Source organism: Armigeres subalbatus, chromosome 1 (assembly GCF_024139115.2).
Source record: "Armigeres subalbatus isolate Guangzhou_Male chromosome 1, GZ_Asu_2, whole genome shotgun sequence".
Classification (NCBI taxonomy): domain Eukaryota; kingdom Metazoa; phylum Arthropoda; class Insecta; order Diptera; family Culicidae; genus Armigeres; species Armigeres subalbatus.
Genome location: NC_085139.1, coordinates 110,698,524 through 110,713,113, shown reverse-complemented (window position 1 = coordinate 110,713,113; position 14,590 = coordinate 110,698,524). Strand labels below are relative to the sequence as shown.

At 39.5% G+C, this 14,590-nt stretch overlaps 1 protein-coding gene across 6 annotated transcripts; it reads left to right on the top strand.

Moving 5' to 3' along the window:
- The first annotated feature begins 1,501 nt into the window (after positions 1-1,501).
- Positions 1,502-14,158, top strand: LOC134205353 (uncharacterized). 6 transcript variants are annotated; one of them, XR_009978118.1, is made up of 3 exons: positions 1,502-1,653; positions 1,981-2,082; positions 13,367-14,158. XR_009978118.1 is itself a non-coding variant. In XM_062680548.1 (2 exons), exons 1-2 carry the CDS (start codon positions 3,952-3,954, stop codon positions 13,802-13,804), a joined length of 450 nt encoding a protein of 149 aa, XP_062536532.1. In that variant the 5' UTR covers positions 3,852-3,951; the 3' UTR covers positions 13,805-14,158. The 6 variants fall into 6 exon arrangements, 2 of the variants coding, with proteins under 2 accessions (XP_062536532.1, XP_062536522.1); XR_009978116.1 differs by having other exon boundaries at positions 1,981-2,457; XR_009978117.1 differs by lacking the exon at positions 13,367-14,158 and adding an exon at positions 2,604-2,692 and having other exon boundaries at positions 1,981-2,457.
- Positions 14,159-14,590: the final 432 nt, after the last annotated feature.

Here is a 14,590-nt window from a genome sequence, read left to right as displayed (position 1 = left end):
CTCTTGGATGGCGTGCAGCTGTTCGGTGATTTTCACCGGTGTTACCGGATGACAGTGGTAGTCCAAGTTGACGCACCTTTGGAATCGAGCCCAGTCGACTTAAGGTTAGTAACACCTGAATTGCTGATGTTGGTTAACCTAGGAGCCCACTTCCGCCACCCGGATAATGATCCGAGCTGATCTCCTGGTAGAAGACCGGTTGAGAAATGTAATCGTTCATGTTGGTTATGTACAGATCTATTGTTGCATGAAATCCGGCCTCAGTATAGTGGCCTTAGGCCTTCCTCCATATCGTTGCTCCAGATGGTGTCGTTTCAATTGCCGAGAGCAAGAATGCTATAGATCATTTAGTAATCTGGGTTGGATCACTTAGTGGTTTGTCAATAAGTCGTTCCAGAGGCTGATTTTCAAAATGTGCTGTATGGTGGACTCCAAAAGGCGGAGGCTTGAGTTAGGCAGCACGCAGTGATGAGCGTGATTGTGCTGACAGAAGTGGTAACTTCGACACCGATGGCCTCGATGACATTCAGCTGGAAGCTTTGCAACAGGGGACAGTTGATGTTGTAGCGAAGGACGATGGGCGTCTTGTCATGACGAGCGATTTTGTGGATGGCGATAGGCTTGAGTCCACAACCCCCAAGCTCGGCAATAAGGTCCTGCTCATCCATATCGTGGAGTCCTCGCAGCAAAGTCTTGAGCAGCTTCTTGCCGGAGAGGTCATGAGTGTAGTACTCATACTTTTGGACCTGAAGGTACTCCACGACAGACTTGTGGTGATCTTTGTTTGCAAGCATCACCTTCACTGCAAAGCCGAAACGTGCAGTTTAGTCCCTTCGCAATTAGTTGGCGGAGCTTCGGGCGCAGGTCCGACGAGTCGCCTTTGATGGACGTTGGTTGTGTTGGAGACAGCTGCGACTGGTGCTTTTTCCGCTTTTTTGTCAGCGGATTGCCAGCGTCATCATCGCATAATGACAAGTAGACGTTGCTAACTAGAAGCTGCGTGGAGGGGTTGAACTCGCCTCTAACGGCAGTGCACTTCGGCACCTTGCTTGTGACCGGGTTGGTCACCGTGTCTCCCATACTGGGATCAGGCGGACGAAACGGCAACGCGAAAGCGGAACGAATGAGAAAATAAAAACGTAAAAGAATATTTGCAAAAAAAAAAACATATCCGATGCACGAGCAAAAAGCACGAACTTTCGTTCGTGTCGCTGTATCGTGTACCTCTTTGTCTTCTGCTCTGCCTTTGCTGCTGGCGGCCAATGAGTTAAGTCGTGGTACAAGAATAGTACTCCAATCATCGTCTTTAACCTCATTTGACATCGTTCGGGAGTGTAATGACTAAGCGAAAGATTACTGTTCGGTAAATTGGAAGAATCCATCCAGTAGGGTTCTCAGAATATTGTTGTATCGAGAGAGTATTGAGTGGAGCAGGGCTCTTGTGCTTGAGCGCTGATGATAATAAAATGAGAATTAGTTTGACTGACCACGAACTCGGACGTGTATTTATTTCTCTTAAAGAAGATCCATTTTTAGTGAAGAAGCTAGTTATATCAGTGGCGACGAGGAGAAAAATAAAAATAAAATTGAACCATTTTCCGCCCTTTTTTCACGACCGCTGGTGAATGCTTTTGGCGTGATTTTTCGGCGCAGGTTGGTTTTTAGTGAAAGTGAGACGTTAATGCTATTCGCGTAAAAAACTCGAATTCATTTTTTTTTTCGAGGGTGGTCTGTGATTGATCAATTCTCTACATTTTATCGATTGGTGTTGCGTGTATAAAAAAAACGCTTTTTGCAAAACTAGCTATTTTTTGTGCCAATAGATTTTTTTATTGTGTAGAGGAATAGTGTACTTTGTACTTTACAGTACTTTTGATCCTATTAAAGAAATGCTTTTGTTTCTTTTATCTTAAAACAATCCTATATTGTTACTATTTTTGCTAATTTATAATATCCACCATTTCCTTCTTTTATCCGCAGCACAAAGAAATTGGATATTATATACCAGCTCATTTGTCTTGATAAACTGTGGTTTATGCAAGGTCCAGCCAGCACCATTTTTCCGTTCTCTTTCTGAGTGCGGTGAGTACCGACCTTTGACAGTTTATGGTGTAGCAAGTGAATCTCGCCGTATAGTGCATTTTGCGGTCGTCGGCGAAAGTGCATTCGTAGTTGGTGGTTGCTGTTGTTGTTGAGTACTGGTGGATCGCTGTTCGCAAGGTGGAAGGTCATTGACTCAAGCATTGACCTCGGTCATATTGGTGACTATACAAACTGCGGATTATCAGCTGGGCTTGCTGTTGCTGAAGGAATTTTGTTGTGGATTGCTGTTGTTGCTTTTTCTGCTGCGGGTGCATTCGAGGTGCTTTTGTTGTTTGCTGTGCATTGTGGCCTGCTTTTGGTTGATTTTGGAGTGCTTTTGGATTGTGCGCCATCACTGCAGGGTAAAGATTACAGGTATGTTGTTTTTGTTTCCTTTTCTTTGAATTTTTAATCGTAGCAGCTGTTTTCATTGTACAGTTAGTCGTTTTTGTGCAATTTAGAGAAATTTATAGACTTTTGCATTTGTGCTTCCGTTTTTTTATTTTGATATTGATGAATAGGATGTCTTTGACAACGACGACAGAACCGTACGTGCCGGGATCCATCCCCTTCTCCCAATATTTGGAACAATTAGAATTTTTGTTCGAGCACAATAATTACACTGCCGATAGATACAAAATTTCGTTTTTGGCCGTTTGTGGCATTGAAGTTTATAGCCAACTAAAACTGCTTTTTCCGGGACAAAACATTAAAGATTTATCATACAAACAAATAACAGACGATATGATAAAAAAGATTCCGATGTAATCCATACATATAAGTTTTGGACCCGCAGACAGGGGCAATACGAGAAGTGCGAAGATTTTGTACTTGCCACAAAACAGATGGCAGAATTATGCGGCTTTGGAGATTTTAAGGAACGAGCCATTCGGGACGCGTTGGTTATTGGAACATATGACCGGAATTTACAAAAACGTTTGTTCGATGAGGATGATTTGACCGCGGCTAAAGCTGAGAAGTTGATCGTCAATCAAGAGCTATCATCAAATAGTACGCGTTTTGTGAACCGTGACGAGGAACAAAGAACCAGTGTCGTTGCTAGGTTGGGCAGAAGAGAGCAGTATAATCCAACTAGGCAAGGTTTCCGAGATAGAAGTAGGAGTTTTGAGCGTAACCCATCTAGGCAAAATTTTAGGAATATAAGCAGGAGTTTTGAGCGTAATCGATCTTTCTACTCTAGAAGCGGAAGCGGAGGTAGAAGGATTGGGAATGAGAATGAGGAAAAAGTTTTCAAGTGTTCTTTTTGTCATAAAACTGGACACACAAAGAAATTTTGTTACAGATTGAAAAGGAAGAGTCCTCGTAAGTCTATGCAATCAGTAAAATTTATCGACTCTCCCAAGCCTTCGAAACCCTCTAGTTCGTCATACATTTTTAAGCGTCTTAAAGAAGAACTAAATGGGTCTGAATCTGACGATGAGGACATTCATTGCATGATGGTTTCTGCAAAGAGTAAGAATAGCGCACCTTGCTATATTGAGGCATTTATCGAAAAGCGGCGATTATCGATGGAAGTAGACTGTGGCTCCGCTGAAACTGTGATTTCAGAAAATCTTTTTCTGCGCAATTTTGGAAAATGCCATTTGGAGAAAAGCAATAGGAAACTTTATGTCATCGACGGTAACAGGCTGGATATTTTGGGAAAATTAAAAGTCTCGGTGCAATTGAATGGAATAGTGAGTGACCAGTACCTGATTGTTCTTCAAGGGGCTAATGATTTTGTTCCTCTAATGGGTCGAAGCTGGCTGGACATTTTCTTCGACGGATGGCGCAGAACTTTCTTGGAGCCGACGATAAATCAGCGTGTAAATACCGTGACGGTGAAGTTCGCAAGGGAGAAAGTGATTGATGATGCCAAGCGTAAGTTTCCAACACTTTTCGACAAAAATTTGGTAAATCCAATTGTTGGTTTTGATGGTGATTTAATCCTTAAGGATGATACACCCGTGTTTAAGAAAGCGTATGAGGTTCCTTTAAGATTAAGGGATAAGCTTGTTGATCATCTCGACTTGCTGGAGAGAGACGGTATTATTTCGCCGATAGAAGCTAGTGAATGGGCTTCACCGGTGATAGTAGTGATAAAAAAGGATCAGAGGATACGTCTCGTAATAGACTGTAAAGTCTCGATAAATAAACTTATAATTCCAAACAAATATCCTTTACCACTGCCACAAGACTTATTCGCAGCGCTCTCCGGTTCAAAAGTATTTTGTTCTTTGGATCTTGCTGGAGCTTATTCCCAGCTTTTGCTTTCTAAGCGATCTAAAAAGTTCATGGTGATCAACACCATCAAAGGCCTCTACGCGTATAATCGACTTCCACAGGGGGCATCGTCGAGTGCCGCGATTTTCCAGAAAGTAATGGATCAGGTACTTAAATGGTTAGAGTACGTATTTTGTTATCTAGACGACGTTCTAATTGCCGGTAAGGACTTCAAGGATTGCAGGAAGAAACTTTATTTGGTCCTAGAAAGACTGGCTAGATTCAACATAAAGGTAAACTTTAAAAAATGCAAGTTTTTTGTAGACAAATTGCCTTATCTGGGTCATGTGGCATGTGCACAACACATGTTACAAACTATTTCTAAAATAACGTTCATCAGGATATCCAATTCAAAGTAGACCACCCTAGTGGTTCTCTTGAATATAAAATTCCTTTCTTCCCAGAATCATCCAACTGCTTACGCAACGAGTGCATACGAGTGCATAAGCAGTTCGATGACTTAAAAAGCTATTACAGCAATTCCGACCTGAACGTGTCATGTTGTAAATTATTGTCACCAAGCCAGATGTGGTTCGTTGTTGTCAAGTACCTTATTCGCCTTTCTCCTATTTCAGAACCCATTCAATATGCCATAGCTATTTGTCTCTTTCCTACTCTTACGATATCGATCACTGATTGGTGATCGCCGTTTTCTCCTCAAACCAAAATGCTTCAAGTGTCTCCAGTAGTTTACATGTTTCAAGAAAAGTTTCAATAAAGCAGATCGTTGTCAACCGTCAACAGTGAAGGTTCTATTTTTCTAAATATCACTTCACGGGAAATTGTGCATGGACTTCACATGGCTACCAGTGACTAGGAGCAAATATTTAGCCTTCTCCATTTTTACGAGTTGGAAAATCTGTGTAAAGTGCCTGTTACACAACTAATAAACACTTAAAGTGATGTGATCGCAGTCTTCCAATACTTCTGGAGATCCCAAAATGTTAACACAAAACCAACTAGAAGTGCACGAAAATCTGCCAAAAGTTTAGTGCCTGATATAACCAGATAAACTGTTCAAGTGCAAGTGATGGGGAAACCACAATCAAAGTCTTCCAGCATTTCTGGAGACCCCCAAGTGCAAATACAAAACCAACTGGAAGTGCATGAGGAACTACATAACGAGCACGAGTTCAAATTAACAATTATACTAGTGATAGTAAGCATCCATCTCGCTATTACTGTTTACAAGCTCTATAAAGAGCACACTCGCACTCAAGCTCTAAAAGCAGCCAAAACTGTTGCTGATCTTACCAGCGTGGGAATTTGAATCGTGAAAAACCAAAGTTAAATAATCGAGAACAGTGACTTCTCAGCAACATGGAGCAGCCCACAATTGGCTAACCGGCAACATGGAGCGGCCTACAATTGGCTAACCGGCAACATGGAGCGGCCACAGGAGGGTTTTGAAGTAACTCAGGATGTGCATCGCTGCAAAGTAAAACCGAAGATTCGTCAGCAGAAAGTAAATTAGATAAATGTAAGTAAATTTTTATTTATATCCAAATCAAGTGCATAAATGAGTGACATAATAAATGAGTTAGAAATCTTAATTAGTAAAATCCACCAAATTAAGTTAAATTTGAAACAATCACCCCAAAGAAAATACCTAAAGTTCACCTTAGATGAAAAAGTAAGAATAATTAGGAACACTTATAATAATATTATTGACTTACTGGCTAAATTTGAAAGCAGCATTGAAAGTAACCATTTTAATTTCCTCATAAAGGCAGCTCGTCTCGAATTCGACGAAGCAAATAACTTATTGCAAAGCAAATTAAAGAATTATAAGAAAAGTTATCTTGGAGATCGGTAATTTGTTCTATTATTTTATTAATTCTCTTAAAAATACAGCAACTAGAAAAACCTTGTAAGCGATAAAATAGTGAAGATGCCAAGCGTGGACATTAAATTGGGAACCGCTCTGGTTAATACCTACGACGGTTCCCCTGCTCAATTAAACGCATTTCTCGACGCTGTCGCACTGTTTGTAGACACCGTCGATGCAGCTTATGAAAATGCTACACCAGCTGAAAAAAACGCAGCTCGAGCTACAGTAGTCCGGTTCATTAGAACAAGGCTTACTGGAGCTGCGCGACAATTCATTGGAGAGTTAAACGACCTCCAGGAAATATTAGACGAGTTAAAGTTACGATGCGCTTCAAAGGCAACATCGGATAGCATCGTAGCCAAATTGAAGGCAACGAAGCAAATCACTACCACAGACAATTTTTGCGATGTGGTAGAAAAATTAACAAACGAGTTAAAATCTGCATATTTAAATGAAAAAATTCCAACAGACACAGCTGATAAAATGGCCACAAAGCGAGGAGTTGAAGCTCTCATTGGTGGCATAAAGAATCCAGATACGAAGTTAATCTTAAAAGCTGGAAACTTTAGTAAATTTGATGATGCAGTTCAGAAACTGCAAGAAAACGATGTTCCGGAGTCGTCATCATCAAAATCACAGGTATTGTATGTGAGAAATTACTCGAGCAACAGAATTAGGGGACGTGGTTACAGTACTCGAGGAAGTAGACCTCGTGGTAGGCAACCATTTAATAATGATCGTTATTACGGGAATTATTTCTCCAATCAAAATAGAGGAAATTTCAACAATAACTGGCGTGGAGGAAATCAGAGAACAAGAGGAAGAGATCTGCGTCAATCCGCTTTTTATGCGCAAGCACTAAACCCAAATCAAAATATGCAACAAATTCATCCACCTTCCGTACAACCCGCAACACAGTCGAATTTTCAACAACCTCATAATGTGATTCAAAACGGAAATATCCACCCTTTAGGGGTACCGCTCGGGCAGCATACACAATAAATGTATCTGCCACCAACTATGTACAGCTAGAATTGGACATGTCTGAGACACGAAGTTCGTTTATTGTGGACTGTGGCTCAGACATATCCGTAATGAAAGCTAATAAGATAAAACCCACACACATTTTTTACCCAGGTGAAAAATGCGATATTGTAGGAATAGGACAGGGTAAAAATTCCACTATGGGTACAACAAACGCAAATTTATTTATAAATGATACTAAAATACCACATAAATTTCACATCGTTGACAAAGACTTTCCCATTCCGACAGACGGAATTTTGGGAAGAGATTTTCTTGTGAAATATAAATGCAACATAAATTATGAATCATGGTTACTTGGCATAACGATTGATATCGATACTTTCGAAATACCAATCATAAATACCATACCATACCATACCATAATGAATCAATCAAATAACATTATATTACCCGCAAGATGTGAAGTTATAAAGCATCTAAACACAAATTTAACCGAAGATAGCGTTGTTTACGCTCAAGAAATAGCTCCAGGGATTTTCTGTGCAAACTCAATAGTGAATAAACAAAATTGTCTTGTTAAATTCATTAATACAACGTTTGAAGATAAAGTATTACAACCAAATTTTACCCCAAAATTTGAACCACTTGCAAATTTCTACTATTGCACTGCTTTATCTGACAATACAAAAACTAGCTCAAATGATCGAGTTCAAAAATTGAAAAGTGAATTAAAAATGCAGAATAATGATCCCAATATTACACGTAAGCTCGAAACTCTATGCGCGGAATATAGTGACATCTTTTCACTCGAAGGAGATGTGCTCACCGCAAACAACTTCTATGAACAAAATATCTCACTTAACAACAATAGACCAGTTTACATAAAGAACTATAGATTACCAGAAACCCAGAAAAACGAAATTAATAATCAAGTTCAAACGATGTTGGATGGACACATAATTCGAAATTCAACATCTCCGTATAACTCACCTATTCTATTAGTTCCTAAAAAATCTACAAACGACGAAAAAAAGTGGCGTCTGGTAGTTGATTTTAGGCAACTGAATAAACAAATCATTCAGGATAAATTTCCACTTCCACGAATAGATGAAATCTTAGATAATTTGGGGCGAGCAAAATATTTTACTACGCTCGACCTGATGTCAGGTTTTCATCAAATTCCACTAGATGAAACATCCAAAAAATATACAGCTTTTTCAACCGAAAATGGTCATTTTGAATTCAATAGACTTCCTTTCGGACTGAACATTAGCCCTAATTCATTCCAACGCATGATGTCAATCGCGTTGAGTGGTCTACCACCACATTGCGCGTTTCTTTATATAGATGACATTATCGTAGTAGGATGTTCAGTGAATCATCACATAGAAAATTTACGCATAGTTTTCCAGCAGTTACGAAAATTCAACTTAAAATTAAACCCAATAAAATGCAATTTTTTCAAGAATGAAGTCACCTATCTTGGCCATCATATCTCGAAGGATGGTATACAACCCGACAAAAATAAATATTCAACAATTACGAATTACCCTGTGCCAAAAAATGCAGACGAAGTGCGACGATTCGTTGCATTTTGTAACTATTATCGACGTTTTATTAAAAATTTCGCGGACATTACCATGCCATTGAACAAATTGCTACGCAAGAATGTAATCTTTGATTGGTCTGACGAATGTCAAAGATCTTTCGAATTTTGAAACAAGAATTGTTATCCCCAAATCTTACAATTCCCAGATTATGAAAACGGTGTAATTATAATAACGGACGCATCAAAAATAGCCTGCGGAGCAGTGCTCGCACAGGTACACGATGATATCGAGTTACCAATCGCTTTTGCGAGTAAAGCATTCACGAAGGGTGAATCGAACAAGTCGACTATCGAGCAGGAATTAACTGCAATCCATTGGGCAGTTGATTACTTTCGATCTTACATCTATGGTCGTAAATTTATTATACGGACAGACCACCGTCCATTAATATATTTGTTTTCGCTCAAAAATCCGTCCTCAAAACTAACTCGTATGAGATGGGATTTAGAGGAATATAATTTTGATGTGGAATATATAAAAGGCAAATCAACGTGCTCTCAGATGCTTTGTCTAGAATACAAATCACATCTGACACACTCAAACAAATGTATATAGTTACACGATCGATGTCTAGGAGAAATAACACTAAAAACCTGACCTTCATACTAAAGAGACTGATCAACTCCATGTGTATGAAGCGCCTAGTAATTTAGATGTTTTTGACTTGCCAAAACTGTCATTTTCTTATAACAGTAATAACAAAAATTACATAAACATGATAATATATGACAAGAAATTTCGGAATAGACTATCTCCAGTGATAGCGCTCGCAATAGACAATGCCGAAAGTTTAAAGTTACAATTAGAAAATATTCTAGAAATAATAGATGGCAGGCCTGACCATGAAATAACTACTGATAATGTAGGTATCGATAATACACGAAAAAAATTCATAATACCCAAGAAGCTAGCAATTCAAAATAACGATATTTTATTCAATCATTTCAAAATAAATTCTTTTAAAGACTTAGGTAATGCAGTTCTTAGGAACGCTACCATATTAATTTATGAGAAGCCCGTTCAAGTAACAAATGCGGAAGAAATCGACAACATATTAAAATTACACCATGACGCTCCAGTGGGAGGTCATCCGGGTATAAATAGACTATATAGAAAATTGAAATCATTATATTCCTGGCCAAACATGAAACAAATAGTTTCAGATTACGTCAGATCATGCGAGCTTTGTACAATGAACAAGCATGCAATATCAGTAAAAACACCCGCTATTATTACAACTACACCTCAGAAAGCATTTGACGTGGTGTCCATTGACACGGTTGGACCGTTTCCACTCACGGAAAAAGGAAACCGCTATGCAATAACACTGCAATGCGATCTTTCCAAGTATGTGATTGCAATACCTGTACCGGACAAATCAGCTGTTTCAATTGCCAGAGCAGTTGTAGAAAAATGTATTCTAATTTATGGCCCTATGAGATGCATTAAGACAGATCAAGGGACTGAATACAAAGGCGTATTTGATGAAATATGCAGTTTATTACAGTTGAACCATACTTGTTCGACAGCTTACCATCCCCAAACAATCGGTGCATTAGAGCGTAACCACAAATGCCTAAATGAGTATTTGAGGATATTCGCAAATGAACGTATAATTGATTGGGATGATTGGCTACCTTTCTATTGCTTCGCTTACAATACGACACCAAATACAGATCACAATTACACCCCTTTTGAACTTATTTTTGGTAAAAAACTCAAATTTTTTAAATTTTGTCAAAACTCACAAATAGATCCACTATATAACTTAGAATCCTACCAGAAAGAACTCAAATTTAGACTCCAAGTAACTCACAACAACGTAATGCAAACAATTTTAAATAGGAAACATAAACGAACTTCTAGTTTAAATAAAACAATTACACCCACAGATATACGCATAGGAGACATAGTATACCTAAAAATCGAAAATAGTCATAAATTACAACCAGTGTACAGCGGCCCATATCAAATAGAAAAACTGAAAAACACTAATGCTATTATCCGAGATAAAAATAACAAAACGACAGAAGTACACAAAACAAGATTAATCAAAAAGTGATGAAAATTATAAAGTTATAGTCACCTTCTCCGTTAGGGGGAAGGGGTGCATTTAAAATCCCACATTTATAGTAAATCGTTCTACAAGCAAATTAAAATTGTGAGAGGCATTTGAAGCATAACAAAACAAAAAGAAACTTTCGTTACACTCAACTTTCTTTTTCTCCGTAGGGGAATGGTGTGGCATGTGCACAACACATGTTACAAACTATTTCTAAAATAACGTTCATCAGGATATCCAATTCAAAGTAGACCACCCTAGTGGTTCTCTTGAATATAAAATTCCTTTCTTCCCAGAATCATCCAACTGCTTACGCAACGAGTGCATTCGAGTGCATAAGCAGTTCGATGACTTAAAAAGCTATTACAGCAATTCCGACCCGAACGTGTCATGTTGTAAATTATTGTCACCAAGCCAGATGTGGTTCGTTGTTGTCAAGTACCTTATTCGCCTTTCTCCTATTTCAGAACCCATTCAATATGCCATAGCTATTTGTCTCTTTCCTACTCTTACGATATCGATCACTGATTGGTGATCGCCGTTTTCTCCTCAAACCAAAATGCTTCAAGTGTCTCCAGTAGTTTACATGTTTCAAGAAAAGTTTCAATAAAGCAGATCGTTGTCAACCGTCAACAGTGAAGGTTCTATTTTTCTAAATATCACTTCACGGGAAATTGTGCATGGACTTCACAGTCATGTGCTGACAGATGCTGGTCTTTTACCATGCCCAGAGAAAGTAGAGACTATCCGCGAAGCTCGCGCTCCGCGGAATGTTACGGAACTTAAGGCTTTTTTGGGTTTGATTACTTATTATTCCAAATTTATCCCAAATTTGTCCTCCCGGATTAGAGTCCTTTATGGGCTTTTGAAGAAGAACGTACGTTTTGATTGGACTGAAGAATGTGACCTAGTTTTCAACCAATGTAAACAATTTTTGCTGAAACCTAATGTGTTAGAATACTTTGACCCTGACAAACCGGTGATTGTGGTTACTGACGCGTGTAATTATGGCCTCGGTGGAGTAATCGCGCACGTAGTGAATGGAGAAGAAAGACCCATCTCATTCACATCATTTTCACTCAACGAAGCACAGAAAAAGTATCCATCCATCCAAGTATCCTTCATCTGGAGGCTTTGGCTGTTGTTACCACAGTGAAGAAGTTCCATAAGTTCCTGTACGGGAAGAAATTTACAATCTACACGGACCACAAGCCGTTGATTGGCATCTACGGGAAGGAAGGTAGGAATTCTATTTCTGTTACACGGTTACAACGCTACGTGATAGACCTTGCCATCTACGACTATGATATAATTTATAGACCGTCAGCAAGAATGTGAAACGCGGACTTTTGTTCGCGATTTCCAATTTCTCAGGAGGTTCCCAAGGAGTTGGATCGAGAATACGTCAAAAGCCTAAACTTCACTGAAGAATTCCCATTGGATTATAAGAAGATAGCAGCTGAAACAGGAAAAGACGAATTTCTTCTGAGGATTATGGAGTACCTGAGGAAAGGATGGCCCGATCGTTTAGAGAAAAAGTTTCGGGATGTTTATTCTCATTACCAAGATTTGGAAGAAATCGAAGGTTGTGTGCTTTTCCAGGGCAGAGTAGTGATTCCGAACTCTATGAAAAGGAGTATCTTGAAGCTACTTCATAGGAACCATTCTGGAATGCATAAGATCAAGCAACTGGCCAGACGAACTATCTACTGGTTCGGGTTGAACCGAGATATTGAGGATTTTGTGAGATCATGTCGGGTTTGCCTAGAAACTTCTTCGGTTGCTAAACGTCCACCGTATGCGCCTTGGACCCCAACGAGCAAACCTTTCAGTCGTATTCACGCTGATTTTTTCTTTTTTGAGAGGAAGGTTTTCCTAGTAGTAGTGGACAGTTACACAAAGTGGGTGGAAATTGAACAAATGAACACTGGCACAGATACCAGAAAAGTTATCAGGGTTTTCCTCAATATATTTTCTAGGTTCGGGTTGCCAGATGTGCTAGTTACAGATGGTGGCCCTCCATTCAACTCAGAACATTTTCAAACCTTTTTCAAGAAACAAGGAGTAATCGTTATGAAGAGTCCTGCATACCATCCGGAAAGCAACGGCCAGGCGGAACGAATGGTGCGTTTGGTTAAGGATGGCCTGAAGAAGTTTTTGATTGACCCAGAGACAAGAAGACTAGACACGGATGTACAGATTTATTATTTCTTGAAGAATTATAGGAATATTTGCGTAGGATCGGACAACAATTTCCCCTCAGAGCGCCTTCTTTCATACAAACCAAAGACGACGTTGGATTTAATTAACCCGAAGTATAGTTTTAAGTACAACTTGACAAAATCGGAAGATTTCAACAATGCATGTTCTACCAACACAGAAAACACTCACAGCACGCTAACAAATTTGAGAAAAGGAGATTTATTGTATTATAAAAATCCATACAAAACTGACATTAGACAATGGTTACCTGCTGCATACCTAACGCATATTTCTCCAAATGTTTTACAGATTAACCTCAGCGGGCGGATCGTTTCGGCACACAGACGGCAAATCAAGATCCCTAAGGACTCTCGCCGAAGACGATCGCAACGCTTTGTTTTTAGTGGAGAGAGTCCCAGCATCTCAGCACAACTTTGCAATAGCAACAACAGTAGTTTTGAAGAAGGAACCTATGGCGGTTCCGAAAGTCACAGCATGAAGAGGAAGAGAAGTGAAGAAGATGATACAGATTCGGACTTTTACGGCTTTGCGGCCGATTCCCTTTTGTTCGAAGAGGATCAGGATCCTCTATGGAATCCTTTGCCTTCTCGAGATGGAGAGGGGCTTGGATACACCCAAACCGTTGGTACCTCAGCTAGCCAGGCCAGCGAGAGCGCGCTTGTTCCGGAAGGGAATGTGAATTGTAGACGTAGTAAGAGAAAAACGCAGGAGGAAAGTAGATTATGAGTATTATTAGTTTAAGCAAACTATCGAACTATAGAATGGTCGACATTTGAACTGCATTTTCTTTAGTTTAATTCAGTGTGGATTTTCCAATATGCAAACATGAATGAAGAAGTTTGCTTTCTGATTTTAATTATTTTAGTAATCTTCAAGTTTTGATATAGATGCTCAGCATTTTCAGAAATAGATAAGCTTTTACTTAAGCGGGAAGGAGTTGTAATGACTAAGCGAAAGATTACTGTTCGGTAAATTGGAAGAATCCATCCAGTAGGGTTCTCAGAATATTGTTGTATCGTGAGAGTATTGAGTGGAGCAGGGCTCTTGTGCTTGAGCGCTGATGATAATAAAATGAGAATTAGTTTGACTGACCACGAACTCGGACGTGTATTTATTTCTCTTAAAGAAGATCCATTTTTAGTGAAGAAGCTAGTTATATCAGGGAGGAGCCAGTACTCCTCTTGTTTTGGCTATCACCACGCGTCTTCCCATGGGTTCGAGCTGGCGCTCTGGCACAATCTGCCTAAATAGGCTTTCTTGCTTTCTTTGATGACCTGGTTTAGGGCCAGTTTCGCCGCTTTGAATAGCTCAATGCAGTGGTGTAGCCCTCCTTAGCCGTGCGGTAAGATGCGCGGCTACAAAGCAAGACCATGCTAAGGGTGGCTGGGTTCGATTCCCGGTGCCGGTCTAGACAATTTTCGGATTGGAAATTGTCTCGACTTACCTGGGCATAAAAGTATCATCGTGTTAGCCTCATGATATACGAATGCAGAAATGGTAACTTGTCTTAGA